Here is a 20322-nt window from a genome sequence, read left to right as displayed (position 1 = left end):
TTTCAAAGTTTTTTGTGTTCCCATGGCACCCCACAAGACTTATTCCTGTCTAGAAGGTGACTCTCCATCTGAGCCCCTTGATCTTGTCCTGATTTCTACTCATCCCTTGACTTTGTGTGGGTATCTCACAGCCATGGGCTTAGCCCCATGATTTCAGGAGGGACTTGGAAATGGAAAGTGGGAGGAGAAGAAATTATGGTAAAGCAGAATTTCCTGTGATCCTTCTGACTTCTCACTGAAGTAGAAAACAACGATTTGGAGTGTGGGGTGACATTCGAGAAAGTGAAGCAGCCCGCTGGTCTGAGAGGCTTGTGGCAGGCAGTTTGCTCAAGGACCACGTGAGATCTGCAAAGCAGAGGTGCTTCTATTCTCTGAAGGTTGTCGGGTGAATGGAAGCACATAGGCTTCTCCTGTCTGTTCCCTTTAGATATTGTTTGTGTTACCTTCCCTTAGATCAGCCACAGGCTGTGGCTTCCATTGCCATCAGCCACATGTGTGGGAGCTCCTCCTCTCCTTTGTGGTGCCTGGAGCATCATGTGCTTTGCAGGTTCTGTGTGCAGACCAAGCTTCACTAACAACTGCTGCGGCCCTCCTTACCTTCCTTCCAGATCTAGATGAACCTATTCTCACTGTTCACCAGACCATCAGTGATGTACGTGGCAGCTTCTACCAGGAGAAAACTGTCTTCCTCCGCTGCACTGTCAACTCCAACCCACCTGCTCGCTTCATCTGGAAACGGGGAGCTGAGACACTTTCCCACAGTCAGGACAATGGTGTGGATATCTATGAACCCCTCTATACACAGGTGAAAAAGCTCAAACCAGCTTGTGTTGATTGTCTTGTTGATGTGGGACACTCTGTAGTGGATGGCATTTCTTTCCCTGTGTGGATTGTGATGCTGGGGAGAGGGTGATGGCCACTGCAAGGAGCACTGTCTCCCAGAGGGCTGACAGAGCCTACTTCTGTATTCTGGTTTTCAGGGTACAAGAGAAGCAGAGCAGCAGAGGAAGTGTAACAGCCTAGATGTTCCTTCCCCTTTTTGCCATTGTCCCTGACAGCAGGTCATAGCTCCCCTAATGATGTTACTTGGCTGTTGGATGGTTGAGCCTAAAATCCAAGCAAACAATCACATGATTTGGTCTCCTCTATCTCCCATTATTAATTCTTTTTTTCTTAATTGAGTGTCCAGACTCCATAAATCAAGGGAATTGCTTCCTGTTTAGCAGTGTGAGTGAATGGTGGGACTTGCTGTGGGGTCCTTGAGGAAAATGTTGAAAGAGCTTTTCCTAATGGGTGTAAGTTACAGAGGCAACTTAGTTGCCCAGCACCTTCTGGCTGTCATTCTGTGACAGAGTATCCACATACTTTTTGCTTCTCCTGTTTGCCTGTGGTGGACTTGCCCCTCTGAACCCCACTTTTTTCACAGCAATTAGTACATTAGTGACAGATGGAGGGGAATTTTGCTTTTGCCAAGGTACTTGGGAAGTGTTATCCTAAGATGAGCTCTGGCTCTCAATGTCCTTTAGATGCTAACCAGCCCCAGTGCTTCCAGCAAGGCCATTTGGGAGCACAAGACAGTGATGGGTGGGAAGGGAGGGTTCCCCAGGGCACCCGTTCCATCCCACGTGCCTCCTCATGCTCTGAAAACTGGGCCCTGAGTGCTTCCTGGCCCAGTTTGGTTTCTGAGTGAGGCTCCAGGCAACCTTTCAGTTAATGTAGTTGAGTTCATATTTTATTGAAACACCCCATCTCTGTAGGTCATGGAAATGGGCATCCAAATGGAAAATTCAGGAAGATGAGGAGAGAAAAGAGCTGTGGGTTAGCAGCAGATTTGCAGAAACACTGTAGGTCAGCACTGCTGTTTGGCCCTGAAGAGAGCTTCATCTGGTCCAGGGCTATGTAACTTCCAATCAGGACATCTCTGGCCTTAGAGGATGCTACCATGAGCTCTTCAGGCTTTCACTTAGCTCAGTGTAATTAACAGGAGTCATTGCTTAATGAGTCTTAGGACTTGAGATGTGTTCATCAGCTAAATAGGACATCTGGCAGAAATTCACTGTGTTGCAGCATTAAGGTGTAAGTGACCCAGCACCTTGCAGCTCCTGGAAGGCATTGTTCCCACCATAATGGGTCTTTCCCAGCTCTGAGAGAGGGTGTTAGGACTGCTGTGCTCACACAGCCATGCCCTTATTTCCTTCTCCTGAGCATCAGCATAAACCTGTGAGTTCATTTTGGTAAGAGTTGGAAGTTAACAAAAATCACTCAGCAGTGCTGTTGGGAGGGGACAATCATGCTGGAGCTCAGGTGTACCAGCACCCTTTGCAGGGGTTTGTAATGTTGTCTTAGAGATGAACTGGTGTCAGTGGCAGGTTTAGGTAGGCTTTTACATTAAAAAGGAGGTGAAGACATTACTGTTTAAGCTTTTATAAACTTATTTACACTGAAGGTTTACACATTTACCCAACATTTGCTAATCAATAAATAGGGCTGTAAGTACATAGTTGACATGCACATTGTAAATGCCATCATTTGTGTGGCATAGCAACAGATCTCGGGGGACAGGACTTTCATAGGATTATTGTTCTCCTAGGTATTTATCTTTCTAATTTACTCAGTTCACATCCTTGTTCTTTGCATATTAGCATGCCTGAGCCCATAGTCCACTCCCTTGAGGTTGTCCTCAAGAGGATTTGTCGTTCTGACACCTTCTCACATTTGAGGGCAATTACGGAATGGTTTCCCCAAAAGAGATCTTGACAAACACAAGAACAACAGCAACAAGCTGTCATGGGAAGAAATATGAGTTGCAGGGTGTGCAAACCAAAGGATGCATCTCAGAGCTTCCCACATTCCATAAACAAAAATCTACAGAATGCGTCTGTTGTTAATTTAATGTCTTGATTCTCTTTCTATGTCAGTAACTAATGGAGTGCAAGGGAGTGATTTTGCTTGTTTGTTTGTTACTGTAGTATGAGAAAAAGCTATCAAAGTCATGCAGCCACTCTGGATATACACCAGCATAAGAGAAATTAAAAAGTTTCGGGGGGTTCTTTGAATATTTTTCTGAATTATTTTTCCCCCCCTGTACTGCAGATTTTTAAAGCATAATGGCATTAATGCCTGAATATGCTGGTTTTGTTTTGTTTTGCACTGTTGAGACCCCAGTGACATCCTTCCAACATCTCAGTGTGTAATCTTAGGCTCTATTCTGGGAAGTTTAAGGTTTTTTCTCCACATGGTGATTCTGAAAGCAGTTGTTGAGGAATTATGCCTAGACCTGCTTGGCAGTGCTTTCAGGTTAAATGTCAGCCAGTTGCTGGGTGAGACGTCCTGTAGGTGAAGCTACCACTGCAAACATTTTGAGTCACCTTTGGAGCTGCTGGCAGTCCTCAGACTTTGGCCCAGGATATGAACTTGCAATGATGAGCTGTGCTTTGTACACCTGTGTCTTCTTTACCCCCGCCCCCTTTTTTACCAACTTTCAGGGTGAAACTAAAGTTCTGAAGCTGAAGAACCTGCGGCCCCAGGATTACGCCAGCTACACCTGCCAGGTGTCAGTCCGCAATGTCTGCAGCATCCCTGACAAATCCATCACCTTCCAGCTCACAAACACAACAGGTAGGAGGGGACACAAAGGGGTCTCTGCAGACTCCCGACAGCCACCATCCCTCCAAGAGGGTAACACAGCCCCCTGTCCAGGACCTGCAGCACCTCCCATTCACATACATGGCTGCTGGGATTACAAGTCATCCTTGCAGAAGTTTTGTGGCCAGGGATGCTCTAATTTCTTGTAGCTCTGCATACAGCCAGTGCCGTGGCCAGGCCTGCTGTGAGAGGATTAAAACAAACTGTGTAGGTGTTGAGGCACTATGCAGTTTTTAATCCAGGCACGGTTTTATTTATTTATAATTCTAAGTGACTTTAAAAATAGATTTGATAAGGTCTAGAGTAGAGTAGATGTTGCAGGAGTTCCTACAAATAATTAATTTGTGAGTAACTCTGGCCTGGTTTACCAGGCTACTCTCTCAGCACCTCCCAGCTAACGGGCTCTGCTGGTGATGATATTCGTGGAAAGCAAATATCTGTGGTGCCTTCCCAACAGATAAATTTTACACCAATGTTCACACTGGCAGTGCTTGAGTGTGCCTCCAGCAGAGAACAGAAACAGTCTGATGCCTCATGCTTGACCTGTAATAACTGACTGGTGACTGAGTATCTTGCAAAGAGCAGATTGCAACCTGCCCATTAAAAAAAAAAAACCAGCACAAACCCAACAAACTAAACCACACCCACCAAAACCCCTCATCCACGAAGCTCCCATATGTATTGAATAGTTTCAGATAGTAAGTAAGTACCAGGAAATCGCTCCCAGCCCTGGGGTATTCCATGATCAGCAAGAAAGTCCTTGTAGTTGTTTGAATTGTTCACCTCTCTGTTGCAACAGGAAGAAGTTTGTATCCCTGTGTCATCTGTGTGCAGTGGAAACAACTCTTTTGATGTTGCTAACTGTTGATGTGGTATTGTTTATGATGCCTAAACTATCTTTATTGATCTGACTTGAGCCCAAGGTGCTGAGTAAGAGTTGCACCATTTTATGTAGAAAGAACAAAAGTAATAAGTTTAAATGAGCTGTAGCTGATATCAGAAAAATATTTTCTGTTTAGTAAGATCTCTGAACATGTCTCGAGCAACTCACACCACTGCCTGGGTTTATATCAGGCTGTTGCAAATGCTGGAATATTGCCTTTCAAAACTTACCTTGTGCTTATGATGAAGAAAGGGATTTTGTACAGCTTTTCTTCCCTGTTATGTCTTTAACTTTGAATAGTTAGAAAATCAAGTTTCTTTCCATGTTCACTCTCCCCTGCCGGCCCAAGCATAGGGAAACTACCCTTAATTTCAGCCTGACCTTTTTATTGTGTGAATAGGGAAAATGTATTTTCAGGGTTGTAGCCATATAAGAAAGCAGTGATACAGCTGAATTTACACCAGCTCCTTAGGTACTCTCTCAGCTCTGAACCTGGTCTATATAGCACATATAGTTGGGGTTTTCTTGTTGTTTGTTTAGCTGTAGATGCATATTCATAAATAGCTTACAGAGGAGCCTGACACCACAAGCTCAAAGGGGCCATGGAAAATATGTTCCTAGAAAATTGTATTAAAAGCTGGAGGTGAAAATTAAGCAGGAATTGTGCCATGAGCAGGGGTTGTGTTCAGTAATATTTCATATTAAATATACTCCTGTTATCTGGCTTAGTTGCCTTGTAGCTAGTATTGTGCATAGATGAGAAAATATTTAAAGAAAAATCCTTAATTCTTTCTTTTTTTGCCTAGGTCTTTTCTTTACCTCTTGTGCTTATGCTTTAGCAACCTCTGTAGCCTTGGCTGTGCCCAGAATCCTGAGCAGCTTTGCTCAGGATGTCTTCAGCTTTGCAGCTGAGGAGGGCCCAAGGAGCACCAAGGTGCATGGAAATTGATTTCTTGAATATTTGTAGACCCAACTACTAGAGTTTGAGGGGAATTGGTGGGTCAAATCATGTCAGACCAAGGGAATCTTCTCTTCCCAGTTCAGGGTTGGACTCGATGATCTCTGAGGTCCCTTCCAACCCAGCCAATTCTATGATTATATGATTCTATGATTTGTTGTTCCTTAGTTGGTTCACTTTGGCTCCTCTGGCAGTGGCCTTTAGGCAGATTGTAGTCTACAGCAAGAATCATAGAATTGGCTGGGTTGGAAGGGACTTCAGAGATCATCAAGTCCAAGGACATCCTTCTGCCCAGTGTCAGCAGTGTGGCCTTTGCAGCCAGTGATGGGGTCTCAGTCTTCAACCTTCATGGGAAGGACTTTTCCCCTGCCCCTCTGTCCTGCTGCTGCTGCTGTGTGGCTCTAGAGCAGCAGATGGGGTCCACAGAGCCACAGCACCAGCTCAGTGCCAGGCTGTCAGTACTTGCTCCAGCAGGGTCAAGATGATGTTTTCCCCTTCCTCGATTTCTACAAAATTAATCAGCCCAGCTGGTTAATTCTCCTGAAGTTTTACTGCAGCAAATTGGACTTCAAAGGGAATTGAAAGCGACTCTTTGTTTTTAGTGGTCCCCTTGCTGCTCGGCAGACTCTGCCAGAAGGTTTTCTGAGCCAAGAACAAAAGGAATTGCCACAGGTTACAAATAAATGAGATTCATCTCCTGCATAACAATGTCTGCAGACTCTTAACCTCTGTCTGCTGACAGAAGTGGGAGTAGGGGAGCCAGTGTAGTCTGCCACAGCCAAGGTTCCATTTTGGGGTACATCATTGCCTGGAGCTGTGCAGGTGGCAGCTTTGCAGTGTCCCTGCCTCCCCTCTGCACACACAAACAACCCGTCCTGAGGTAGTGCTTGCACCAGCATAGCACTTTTATTTCCACATTGCCTTTCTCAGAGATGGGAAAAATGGATGTCAATTGGATATGTGCACATAGAATCATAGAAGATTGGGTTGGAAGGGACCCTAAAGATCATCTGTTTCCAGCCTCCCTGTCATGTAAGAGCTCTAAATCGTAACCAGGGTCTGCGGGACTTCTGGTTTATGCTCCCCAACTCTTGACATCTTCTCTCTGGGTGTTGGCTGGTCTCAGCCTTTCTCTGGCTTTCATGGGGATGGATGGAGATTTCCAGGCAAGGTGCTGCATCTGTCACCATGTCTCGTGGGCCTGAGACCAGTTCAGCTTCAGAGTGCAGGAACAGCATTTTGGTGTCAGCTACACTCAGCTGGCAGCCTGTTGGTGACAGGACTGTGTCCTGCCTGACCATAGTTTTTTGAGCTATTGCATTCCTGGGCCTGGTAGTGTCTTGTGAAAACATCTGGAGCTTGGAGGAGATGTACAAATCCTTCCTTTTCTGATTAGTGCCCATTAACCCTTGCATACTGTTTCCAAGACTCCAGCAAAGAGCCCTGTCAGTGTGACCTCCTGAAATCCAAGGACTCCAACTGCTGGCAACCTTCTTCCTTAGGCACAGCTGGCCACCTCTGGCACAAATAGCATATGCCCTGGCCAGGGAGTAGACATTTGATTCAATGCACCAAAGCAATATCCCAGCATGGCAGGAGTTGTGCTGCTGAATTATGGTGCTGGTGCTGAGGCAGGAGCAGCCCTCCTCACCTTGTTTGTATGGGCTGTAATTCAGAGATCCAACACAAACCCAGCACAGCTCATTAACGCAGGGTCCAGGGAGAGAAGAGGCAGAAATAATGATGCTGTTAAGTCAGGCTTCATGAATATGGAACAATGTCTTGTTTTGCATTATTGTTGCTCTTACTTAAAACATACTCCCTGCCTTTGTACTGGGACTGCTACTTTCTCAGCTCTGCCTGGATGGAGTCAGTGATGGTGCTGACAAGGCCTTTAAAGGGCTTTTCATGGGATGAAATAGAAAATACCAAGGAAAGGTTTTTTGGATCAGTTCCTAGAGGGGGATGTAGTGAGAAGGGTGCAGAAAGAAAATAAACCAAAACCAGGTACTGGGCTACTAAAAATAGAGGTCATCTAGACCTTCTGAATCACTCATTTGTTCAGTTGTGCATGAAGGACAATCCCTGTGACCTGATATATAGCTCCCAGGTCTATAGAAAGGTGTATTTGAAACCTGTGGAGGTGATTGGGGTTAAAAGTGGGTGCAGAGCTACTGTTCATGATCTGCTGTGGTACAGGCAGGTCCTGGTCCTCTGTGTCAGGCTCTGAGCTACAGGGCAAATGATTTGCCTCACTAAGATGTCTGGTTGGGTGTGAGAGATGGACAGGCCTCTCATGGGATAGCTGAGGTCCTTTTTTAATGGTAGACCGTTCCCCAAACTTTTTCTTGGGATGGCAGCTCTGATGGGAGTAGTGGTTTAATCCCAACTGATCAGAAAAACTGTTCAAGCAGTCTCCTCTGAGCCTGTCCTTTCTCCTTCATCTCTCCATCAGGGTGTTGTTCTCATGGTCAAGGAAGGAGGAGCAGGCTGTGACTGGGCATGAACCTGTTGATCTTCTTGACCTTCCCTTGGGACTGTGAGAACCATCCAGCAAACACTGACAGCCCAGTGAGCTTCCCAGTGTGCTTTGGATCAGATCCTGAGATACCAAGCTCAATCCATGGCTGCAGTTTCCTGTGCCATGTGACAATGAATCTCTTGTTCTCCTGCCTTTTTCTTTTTTTTTCCTTTCTCAGGGCTCAAGTCTTGCTGTTTCTGGCCAAGGCATAACCAGACTAACTGTGATTTCTATAATAGCATTGCAGCAAGGGAGATACTGGTGCTCTAGCAGGAGCTATCAGCTGAACCTTTTCTCCAGTGCTGCTTCTGCAGAAGCTGCCTAGAGTCAGGGGAGTTAACAGAAGGCACTGTGGTGTCTGCAGGGGGGTGGGCTGCAAGCAGTGTGGATAAGTAATGCAGAATCACAGTGGCTTTCCACTGCCCTCCTGCCTTGCTGCAGTTGTTTGTATCAGGAGGCAAGAAGCCTTTAGCCTTGGGTTTTCCACTGTTAAATTTTGTCTGGTGGCCTCTCCTACCTGTGCAAAGGAGATTCTTCAAGTTTTTTTTCTGACCTGAGCCCTAAGCCCTGGAGAACATGCACTGAGCACTGCTAAATATCATACCTATCTTATGCTCCAATGCTATGCACTTGTGGTGGAGTGTTATAGGCATGGCCTCTGTTCTGAGCTGGTGTGAGGTCCTGACTGCAGTGTTTCCCAACCATAACACAGCAGAGTACTATAGCTCAAAGAATGGTGATGATTGTGCTTTAGGTTCACAAACACTTTGTATTTGTAGTGAGCTGATGAACGCCTCCATCTCTCCCTACTCAAACTGTCCTTCTTCCAATCCTAGAGAGGATGAAGCTGTGCACAGGTAAGCAAATGGGTCTTTTTAAAGCTCAGAAGTGTCCCTCTTTATACTCTTCCAGCCCCGCCTGCTCTGAAGCTGTCTGTCAATGAGACACTGGTGGCCAACCCTGGTGACAACATCACTATGCAGTGCTCTCTGATGGGTGGTGACCCACTGCCAGAGCTGGTTTGGTCTCACTCTCCTGGACCAATGCCTCCCAATAGCCTTGTGCAAGGAGGCAACCTCACCATCTGGAGGATCCGTGTGGAGGACTCTGGCTATTACAATTGCACAGCCATCAACAATGTGGGGAACCCAGCAAAGAAGACAGTGAACCTGCTGGTGCGGTGTAAGTTCCTTTTTTTCTCATGGCTTTTCAGGGTGAAGGAGCTAGATTTGCATTTCTCCTGTCTGTTCTTGTACAGCTAGGGGTGAGTGGGGTACTTAGCAGCAGTTAGTATTCTGGAGAAGTCCCCGTGCAAGGTTCTCTGCTCCCCAGACCAACAGCTATGTAGAACTGCTTGCAGACTCATTCCAGGCTGTAGCACTATTCTGGATTGGAAAATGATCACAGACCACCAGATGCAAATCCCTGGGGATATTTTGTGGGAATGTAGGGAGGGCTTCAGACAGATTTTGCACGGAGACATTGCCTTCATGAGGAGCAAAGAGCTGTTATCCTGTACCATGCAAGACGCTTTGCTGTCTCTAACTGGTTTTGCACTTCTGTTCATCCCAGCCATGAAGAATGCCACATTCCAAATCACCCCTGATGTGATCAAAGAGAGTGAGACCATCCAGTTAGGACAGGACTTGAAACTCTCATGCCATGTAGATGCTGTTCCCCAGGAGAAGGTTGTCTATTCCTGGTACAAGAATGGGAAACCAGCCAGATTCTCAGACCGGTTGCTCATCACCCGGAATGACCCTGAGTTCCCACCTGTGACCTGCAGCTTGGAGATCATTGACCTGAGATTCAGTGACTATGGCACCTACCTCTGTGTGGCTACCTTCCAAGGAGCACCCATTCCTGACCTCAGTGTGGAGGTGAACATCTCCTCGGAGACAGGTGAGTCTCTCTAAGGCAGCTGGAGAGCTCAGAGGAGTGGTTTGCATCACTAGTTGCCCTCTGCTTCCATACCTCTGGCTTTTTTGAAGGACCACAAATGACCGTCTTGAATCCCAGTGGGCAAAAGTCTTACATTGTCAGACAAGCATTTGGCTGAGACTGGAAACAGGTGACAGTTACAGCTCATTTGCCAGATGTGTTACATGCCAAGCAGATCTTCATTTATGTTTTCTCCCTATGAAAAGTCCACAGTGCAGTCCAGTCAAAGCTACAGAGATGGGTGTAGAGTGTGATTGTTCAGAAAAGCCTCCAAATTGTGAAGGAAGGAAGAGGGATGGTAAATACCATTTCAAACGTAGCTTTGCTTAGAAGGGAGTGAAAGAGAAAACAAGCTGCCCTTTCCTCCCTTTGGTATTCTTTATAAGGAATTTTCCTTTTTTCAGAGCTGTGGACAGGAGATTGGTATCATCTGTCATAGCAAATTCTGTGAAGAGCTTTAATCTTTATTGGATTGCCCAAGACAGATTGCAATGGCACTCTCTGTAGGAGCCCAAGTGTTATAAATGTCTCCCTCTTTGAAAACCGGGGTCAAAACTTCACCCCGTGGCTTGGTGAAGACAGGACTTATCTGTGTTTGTCAATCACCTTGGGGACTGAAATTCAGGGTCTCAGAGCTACCTTTTTGCTTCTGGGGAAATAATAGGTCCAGGTCTGCTCTCCATTACATTCATGTCATCATGCTGCCTTTCCAGGACCCTAAAGGTACAGGAGAAAGCACTGGGCTAGTAATCTGATGAGGACTCCTGAGGGGAGCCAGCTGCCAACAAATTTTGTCCTGGACCATCATGGAAAGCTTCTTCTCAGTCCCTAGTTGTTCTGGATCCATTGGCCAAGTTAGTCTGTTTTGATTCAGGACGTTGCTCACTTCAGCTCCCCAGTAGAAGGTGCTGTGACTGCTTTTTCATGCTTTGGCTCTCCTGAACTTGTGTGGCTGCTCCTCCAGAAGCAGTCTTTTTTTGCCCAAAATCACTAGATGGCAGAGTGCAGTTGTGTTTAAGACTGCAAGGGTAGGAGGCAATGAAGGTTTAGGAGACACTGGATGATTCTACCAAAAGGCTGGATGGTGTCTGGTGGTGCAGATGTTGGTCCACGCCAGCCATCCCTACCAGAGCAGCTCCCCATGCAGCAGCCAAGGTTGCCCAGCTTGTAGCATCCCCATGAGTGGCAAGGAGCCACCTCCAGCATGTGATCCCACATAAAAACCCAGCAGGTTGTCCCCAAAGCACGGGATCAGAGCAGGAGAGTGGAAGTGGTGGCTCCACGTTTCCTCACTGAGCAAGGCCTGAACTCACCAAGGTGTCGGCTTCCACTGAGAGGCTCTGAGAAGGTAGCTGTAATTAAAAAAAAAAAAGTCTTCAAATGCAATTTATAGCTTTTCCCCATGGAGAAAATTGTCTCTCGCCAGGTGAGCGGCTGCCAACAGTCTCAGGCACTGAGAGTGCTGTCATCCCTTTGCACTGTGCAGGACAGGGTGTGATGAGATTCCCCAGCCCACAGGAGACCTGCAAATTGAAAATGTGGCCTCCCTGTTGCATAAGAAGGTCAGCACAGTGGGAGATTGGGCTGGAGCCATCCTAAATTTGCTCATAAAGCAGCTGTGGGCTGTAACATGTGCAATACCTATAGCACACTCTCCTTTGCTGGAGCAGTTCCTGAAGAACACTCTCCTTTGCTGAAGCTGAATTGAGCTAATAGTGGTCAGACCAGCTTGTTGCAGCATCTGTAGTTCTAAACTTCCATTTAAATGGAAAATGAAGCATGTGGCCCTTGTAGTGATGGAAGTCTCAATTCTAGTGTCACCTCTGTCAGCAGGAAGGGCTGAAAAAGGAGCTTTAAAAAAATTACCATGGCCATATTTACTTCAGTTGAACTGTTAACTCTGAAGCCTAATACAAATAAAATGTCAATATTACATGTGGTTTAGCATAAACATCCCCTTTCTAGGTTCTTGATAGTGTTGGGGAGCAAGCCTCTTCCACTGACATGTATGCACCCTTTAGATGTAGTCATTGGGTTTCTTTTGAGCTTTGTTTGTCAGTTTGTCAGTGTTGATATTTTTTTGGTATTAGCATGCCACCAGCTCCAGCCCTGGCTCAGCAGGGGTTCTGCTGAATGAGTTCTTCCCAGCCTGGAAGGAATGCCAGAAGTGATCTTTGCTGGGACCCATCTCTCACTCAAGTGAACCAGCAATAACCAGGGTCCTGTGAACTGCAAGGCAAAGTAAGCAAAGACTCTTAACAGAGCTGGCTCCTTGGTGTGCTTTAGGAACAGGCAGGAATTCTGGACATCTTATAAGGCTGGAGATGTCATCTCCAAGCACTAATCCTATAAGTCTTGGTTTGATCTGACCTGGATAAGGGGACTAGATGCATCAACAGATACAACTTTTGTTTCTTGGCCAGACTTAGGAAAGTCACTGACCAAAAACTGAAAAATGAGTGAAAGAGACTTTTGCCTTTGCATTCCTTGGTGCTAGCCCTGCTGCAGAACAGTATTTTGCAACCAGAAGGATTGGAGCTGGGGGAATGTGCCAGTTCTTCTGGCACTTGCCATTGGCATTGGGATACATAGTTGGAGAAGCTGAGTTCTTCCTCAGTCCCTTGCCCCTTCAGACCCTGTAGGATAACTTAAATGGGCAGTGGTGTGTGCCTATAGGGTTGTCAAATGGAAACCTTTGGAGTTTAGGGCTGTTGGTATCTCAAATACCAGCATCTTGAGAATGTTCCTTGCTTGCTGGAAACTCAGTGTAAAATTATTTGCTTCTTTTCTTTCTTTTAGTGCCACCAACCATCAGTGTCCCTAAGGGCCAGTCCACAATCACTGTCCGGGAGGGCTCCAGGGCTGAGCTTCAATGTGAAGTTCGAGGGAAGCCCAAACCACCCATCATCTGGTCCCGGGTAGATAAGGAAACCCCAATGCCTTCAGGGACAATGACGATGGAGACGTATGATGGGAAGCTGCGCCTGGAGAGCGTGAGCCGAGAAATGAGTGGAACCTATAAGTGTCAGACAGCCAGGTACAATGGCTTTAACATCAGACCCCGGGAAGCCCTGGTGCAGCTCAACGTGCAGTGTGAGTATAACTGTACAGTACTGGAGTGCCTGTTTGAACACCCGTGTCCACAAAAGCCTGTGGGCTAAGCAGGGCTGACACACTCAGTTCCAGTCTCAAGTAGAGTTGAACTTTCTTACTGGGCAGAGCAGAGGCATCTCTTTCATCTGGGGCCCTTTGCACAGTTTGTATTTAGTCAGCTTGGCTACATAGTGCTAAGGGCAGAATATTGTATGGCCAGTGTGTGGTGAGTGGAAGGGAGAGGTGTTGTCTGTGTACACAACACTTTCCATTTCCCTGCTTTACCAGGTGAATGTTTGTGTGTGTTATGTATGTGTAGATAGCTTCAGGTACATTACATTAAGATTGTCAGGTCGAGCACTCAAAAAGTAGCAAATGGCTGTCAGGCCATTTCCACCCCACAACCTTTTCTTCAGCTTAGTCACCCCAGCTGTCTTTTCTCAACATGCCTGCATCATTTTGCCTGGAAAGCTAAGACTGACATGGATTGCATGGACATACGGAAACCAAGTGGTTTCCATACAGAAAACTGAGTCTTAGCTTGTGCTGAATTGAGTCATTTTAGCCAAGGATGGTGCTCCCAGCCCTACTTCAAGGTAATACCTGTGCACACAGATGAATGTGGAGGGAGGGGTGGATGCTGCTGGTGCCTGCATTGGGTGACTGTCTCCATCCTTTCCTTGCAGTGGTTTCTCCCTCCAGAGGAATGAGTGCTGGCTCAGCTCTCATGCTGTTGAGATGTATTTTGACAAGTGGGAGGCTGGTCTCTGTCCTTTAAGACTTTGAATCACACAGGAGAAAGGCAGCTGGGCAAAATGCCTCTGTCTGGAAGGAGCTGGGCCCGTAAACCTCCTTAAAGACCTCATCCCATCAGGATGGAGCAATTGCTGAACTCCTGCAGAGTCCTCTGAGCAGAGCAGGTCAGGCAGGTGTGGGATGGGTAGGGAATGTAGGGGATGTAGGGAACTGGATAATTTGCACCAGGGCACGCTGCCTCTGGGCCATGGCTGAGGAGGCTCCATGCAGAGCAGAGCAGCACTCATTAGACACGCTGCCACACTCCTTCTGGGCTCGTTTCCCAGGAAGAAGAGAAGTGAGACCAGAGTGAATAACCTGGATGAAGCCAACCAGACAGTGCTGACAGATGTGAGCTGTTGGGAGCACAGCAGTAACAGAGGGATGCCAAATTCTGCAGGCACTTTGAGTATTCAGAGATCCCTTTTTAAAATTATTTCTGTCAATTCAAGAGCATGGCAGGAACTATATTACAGGATGGGGACAGAGAAATGTGTGCAGATTTCCGTACAGGTAATTATGTGTGGAGAAGCTTCCCTTAAGCAGGTTGGAAATGTGTGAGTTGGTTTAAGCTTTTTTGGAAAATAGGATAAGTCAGGTGTATGGAGTATGGCAGGGACTCTCAGTCAGCCCAGAACTGATGAGAGATGCAACAAAATCATAGAATCATAGAATGGCTAGGGTTGGAAGGGACCTTAAAGATCATCAAGATCCAACCCCCCTGCGTGGGACTAGAACAGGCTGCACAAGTCATCCTGGCCTTAAACACCTCCAGGGAGGGGGCATCAACAACATCCCTGGACAATCTATTCCAGTATTTTACTAATCCTATGGTGAATAATTTTTTCCTAATATTTAACCCAAATCTACCCTCTTTCAGTTTAAAACCATTACCCCTTGTTCTATCACTACCTTCGCCAGTGAAAAATGCCTTCCCACCTTTCCTGTAGTCCTCCTTCATGTAAAATCTCACTCTTGAGTAAAGAACTCACAGATCTGTTGGTGTCTCCAGCCCTGGTGTTGATGTTTATAAGATCTGTGGTCTCCACTGACCCTCATTGCCCCTGCTGACAGAACAGCAGTGCTTAGCCTAGGATGAAATTAAGCTTCCTGGGTAGTCAGGAGGGGAATCACAGCCCTGAATCTTGGGCTGGCAGAGGAGGCCATAACTCCCTATTCAAGAAAGATGGTAGCTAGAAACCAGAAGCTGTTATGGGGCAAAGCCCTTGATGTGACACCCAAGAAGGCAAAGATGTGATGAACTTCTGTGTGAAAAATAACTCAATATACCCTTCTTATAGCTCTTCACCAGGCCAAACAAAGCTTTATTGTTATCTCACCCAAGTAATGGTGGCATAGTCCATTCAGCAACCCACCCAAACTGCCCTCTCTATTTCTTCATCTATTCTGTTTACCCTCCAGTTGGAGCTGGATGTGTAGCTTAGTGTTTGCTGGACTGAGCTGCTGCCTTCCCCTTGGGATCCGTAGAGGGAGCCTACAATGGCACTGCCTGTCCTGGATCTGAGCAGGCAGCTCTGGTTTCAGAGCTGTCAATTTGTGCCTTCCATCACCATGAAAAACAAACTCTGAATCAAGAAAGTAGGGCAAGAATTACCCTCGTCCCATTTATAGGGCACCTCTCTTTCCCCCTGTGCAAAGAACAACCCATCAAACAACACAGTCTCCTATTCCTTTTTTTATCCCTCGTGGCAGCTGGAAGGTGTGTGGGGGCTGTGGTGGTAAATTGGAAGGTTGCTCTCCAGCCTGGGTGGCTCATAAATCTGGTGGCTTGCTTTGGAGTTCTCATCTTGTTGGGAATGGGGATTGTCTGGCCCTTGCAGCCTCTGTGATGAGTGTTCCCCTTGCCTCCTGAGCCTGCGTGTCCCCTCAGGGAGCCACATGGATGGGGTGTGCATCAGCACGGGTGTGTGTGCCTGCCTGTTCACGTGTCAGTGTGAGCTCCTTTTGAACCAGCTTCCTCAAGGAAAGAACGAATTCTGGGTGATAATGTGGTGGTTTCTCAGATTTGCTCAAAAGCTAAAGTTGCAGAATCAATACAGCAGATCTGATTAGATGTCAAAACCTCTCTCTGTGTTTCTCTTTTATTTTCTTTTTCTCCCCTCACCCTTATGCTTATAGTGCTGTATTGTAACAAACTAGTCCAGAAATAGGCTTTAGCAACTTCTCTGCAGTAGTGGAAACAGAGCAAAAAGACAAAAAGAACAAGGCAGCGGTATGGAAAAAAAAAAACTGAAATTTGGATTTTTTAATATATTTTGTATTTTGCAGCAGAAAACATTGCTCTCCTTTTATCATATGAGCTGTAATTGTCTTTCATTAGCTCTCCGACAGGCTCGGTGGTCTGCTCTCTTCTTGGACTGAATTGTAGAGCTGCATAAGATTATTAAGTTCATGAAAGTCCTTGCAGCCCCATAGCTCTGTGGTTAGGATGAATAAATGTTGTACACTGGTTAGAGCAAGAGACTGGGCTCGTCAGAACTCCAGGGAATCTGGCTAACACTTTGAGTGACAATTTCTTGTTATCTTTTCCCATGTCTTCAAAACACAAATGAGACTGACCCATCTCTTCAAGGGTTTGTGGGGCATAATAAACACAGCACTTTGAAATCTTGAAATAAAACCAGTAACAGGAGAGCAGTGCTGTTGTTAATAATATCAATGCTACTGCTAATGCAACGTTCAAGGCTTTTTTTTCAGGCCTTCTCAGTTTTTTTACTTGCTCAAGAAAAAATCCAGCAGAAAAAATGAATCCTCTGCAGATGTGGGTTTAAAATCAGGGCTGGGTCACCATGTGTAGGTGAGATAGCATAAGGCTATCAAACACACACTGGGCTTAAAAATGTGCAGCAGTCTGTGTTTTAGAATACAAAGTGTCATTTTAGCCACTATGTATGAAAGGAGGAAAGCAAGAACATATAAAGTGGATCAGTGAAGAGGATGCTATGTAGATACAGATTTAGCTACTACATAATAAAAATTTGCAAAAAATGCATAAGCCACATGTCCTAAAAGCTTGGTCAAAATAGCATTTGTGTGAATTACAAAGTAGTAGCTCTAAACTCTAGGTGTTGCTAGAACTGGCCCTTGAGATGACTGTGATATTTGGTGAATGTTATGTTTGTTCTGTTAGAACCTTATAGAACAGTGTGGTGTAAATTGCAGACCTAGTACATTCTCCTGTTTGATGGATGCTGTGTCAGCTCTGATGCTTTGTCAGTACTGATCAGCATGTCATAAACTACTGGACAGTGCAAAGTCCAGATCAACCCTGTCTTCCTCATAACAGTGGATCCTTGCTAGATCTACTCCTGTATTTTTGCAGGGATGTTTGTCCTCCCTCACAGTACCCGGTGTCTTGGCCCCCGTGTGATCATGTGAATGTGATCTCTCTCTTTGGATAACCACCAAAGCCTGGTAGCAGACCACCCCTATGTCCTCTATTGAGTTAATGAGTTAATTAACATTAATTAGTTCACCAAATTCTGATTATTAGATAAGCAGACTTTTGATGGTGCCATTTTTGTCTCTGACAGAAATCTTGGTGTTTCCAAATGCCCAGAGAAATAAGGGAAGAAATAAGAGAAGATACTTATGTAGGGTTCATCTTGGTTTGAATGGTGAAGTCTGAAAGCTGATCCTTGGTCACATCTTTGGATCACACAGCTGTGAAATATCAGCAGGAAGAAAGAATAGAAAAGGAATTAATCTGAGAGTCTCCTTCCTGGAATAACATGATCTGCAAGTTTTTCCTCTTCTAGATCCAAAATAGTAGTCCACAATCATATGAGATTGATGTCCATACAAGAGGAGGCTCCAGGGAGACCCTGTAGCAGCCTTCCAGTACCTGAAGGGGTCTAAAGAAAAGCTGGGGAAGGACTTTTTACAAAGGCGTGTAGGTAATGGCTTTAAACTGGAAGAGGAGAGATTTAGGTTAGACATTAGGAGGAAATTCTTTCCTAAGAGGCTGGTGAGACATTGGAGCAGGTTGCCCAGGGAAATTGTGTTTGCACCCTCCCAGGAAGTGTTTGAGGCCAGGGTGGATGGGGCTTTGAGCAACTTGGTCTAACTTGAATTAGAGCTCTCCCTGCCCATGCAAGACACTTGGAATTAGATGGTCTTTAAAGGCCCTTCCAATGCAAACCATTCTGTGGTTCTCAGATCTCCAAAGATTATTATCCTTAGATGGAATTTTGCCACCAGATAGTTTTTTTAAGCGCCAGGTGTATTATTTTATCTTCAAAGTGTAGTATAATCTGTAATCAGGAAAGCAGGGTGTCATTCTCTTTGGATGGCTAATTACTGTGACTAAGGGGCAGGAGATGTTGCACAGACCTGGATATAGGTATTATCACAGGGTAAGTGGTCAGCAGGTCTGCCTCTGCCCTGACCTGAAATACGTGCAGAATATGTCCTGCTGCAGCATTTGTTGCCCTTGTCACTTAAACTAATGTCCAAGTGGGCACAGGTATGTTTTCCTATTCAAGCTCACACGTGGGCAAATGTTATTCCTGGTCACATGCTGTTGACTTTTTCCTCCTTAAAATCCTACTGAACCCATTGGCAAAGCTGTACATTAGGCAGGCAATAGTCTGCATCAATTTCCCCTGTTATCTGTATAGCAAACTGAAGAGCATGGAGGAGGAGGAGGGATGATGCGGTAAATAAGTAAGAAACATTGCTGGATCCATGCAGCTGGAAATGCATTAAGCTGTTTCGATCAACTGTTGAAGTCATTGCTCAATGTCAGTGCTCTTTTCTGGTGCCTTTGCTGCCCCCTCTGAAGCATAAGCTTGGATATTAACTGCTCCATTAAAAGTGCTCTTGAGACATGCTCCTGGCATGGAGATGTTTCTTTGGTGTGGCTAGGACTGGGCTTTTGGCTCTTCCTGTCTGTGTGAAGGGAGTCCAAGAGAAATGAGACTGATTGTGGCCAAAGCTGACCCATAGCTGTGACTGAGCTGGCTTACTTGTCATGCTGCTTGGCTGTGTGACCTGGAGTATGGAGCCATCTGCTAAGAATTTTAGACTTGGCTGCTTGCAGTCCTGAGTATGTTTGTTAACAGTGACTGTTTTATTATTTTCATCAGTGAAGTCCACCCTGACACCCTCCTCCAAGCTGAGAAGCCCAGTTCAGGAGCTGATTGGAGGGCAGACCATGCTAATCTTTTTTTTTCTACCATTGCAGTGTCTTGGCCATCCATTCATGCTTCAGTATCACTGTCCTACATGTTATAGGTCTTGTTCTTACGAGAGGGAGGTATGGCTCTCATACCAGAGTTCCCAGGATGCTCTGGTTTGTTTTAAAACATTGCAGTCTGAAAAATGAACTCGTGTTTTGGGGAAGGTGTGTCAGTATTCAAAGTCCCATGAAAACTGTGCCTTGTACAAGTTCAGTATTTGCAAACCTGGAGACTTTCATTAGCAAAAAGAAGAAAACAATTTGCAGACATGGCCATAACCTCGAACCACCAGTGTGAGTAAAGCCTGACCTGATCTCTGGTTCCACTTTGCTGGAAATCTTCCCTGATTATCCCCTAATTTGTTGTATGGAGGTTTGTGTGACTAAGCTGAAAGTGTACACGTTATTTCTGTGCTTCCACCGATACACAGCATCCCCTCACTCCGCCTATTAAGAGCAGAGAGTTTTGTTCCTGATTGCCAGCACTTTCTGCCAGTGGTATTGTGTCTGGGATTAAGTTGCTTAGAGCTTGTGCTTGTGTGCCTAGCCCTGTGGTGTGGTGTTAGGATTGCTCACTGTGATTCCCAGTGCCTGGGCTGCTAACAACTAATTAGAGTTGTCAGAATAAGGACAGACTGAAGGAGGAATCGGTTTTACTCCATCATGGTTGGAAACCCAAATGGCCACGGTTCAGAGCACAGTAACAACCACGGAGGCTTAGCTGGCCTCAGATTTGTTTTAGCAATTACCATCTCTTGGTCCTGGAGCCTGGCAGATGGAGGCTCTGACAGCACTTCCATTGGTTTTAGTTCTGGTTGTACCAAACATGGCTGAAAAGAGGATGGCTCTTCTTTGTCTTGGACTTGCTGGCCCTACCCTCCTGCCAGCATTGTGTCATTAAAGGGGCAGGTGCTCTTTACAGGCTGAGGATGCTTAGGTAAAGCCTTCTTTGTGACCACCTTTGGGTGGTCTGGGGCAGAGCAAAGCACCAGGGCTCTCTGTGATACTTTTTTGTGTTGTTCAGTGTACACAGCTTTAAAAAAAATGTTTTTCACAAGGTAAAGCAGTTCTATAAATTTTGGCTGGCCAAAATCTTTTGCCTCAGTGTGTAGCAATTAGGATTTGCTCTGCAGGACCCTTGCTCTGCTTGCTGCCTTGTGGGGAAGGTTCCCATGTGCTGCCCTGCACCAAGATTTTCTTGGAAAGTCTCCCTTGCACCACAAGAGCTTTCCTGATTTAACTCTTTGATTAAAATTGGTCTGACAGAGTATGTCTGCATGCTGCGG

General features: G+C 45.9%; 1 protein-coding gene across 1 annotated transcript in view; it reads left to right on the top strand.

Moving 5' to 3' along the window:
* Positions 1 to 20322, top strand: part of MDGA1 (MAM domain containing glycosylphosphatidylinositol anchor 1) — a 140271-nt gene that overhangs the window by 54623 nt on the left and 65326 nt on the right. Inside the window, exons 4-8 of the mRNA XM_008495574.2 lie at positions 609 to 805; positions 3486 to 3618; positions 8920 to 9189; positions 9580 to 9909; positions 12748 to 13041. Of these exons, the coding sequence (XP_008493796.1) occupies positions 609 to 805; positions 3486 to 3618; positions 8920 to 9189; positions 9580 to 9909; positions 12748 to 13041 (1224 nt within the window). The remainder of the gene's footprint in view (positions 1 to 608; positions 806 to 3485; positions 3619 to 8919; positions 9190 to 9579; positions 9910 to 12747; positions 13042 to 20322) is intronic.

Source organism: Calypte anna, chromosome 3 (genome assembly GCF_003957555.1).
Source record: "Calypte anna isolate BGI_N300 chromosome 3, bCalAnn1_v1.p, whole genome shotgun sequence".
Taxonomy (NCBI): domain Eukaryota; kingdom Metazoa; phylum Chordata; class Aves; order Apodiformes; family Trochilidae; genus Calypte; species Calypte anna.
The sequence above is the reverse complement of the archived record's forward strand: the minus strand, read 5'-3'. Positions and strand labels throughout refer to the sequence as shown.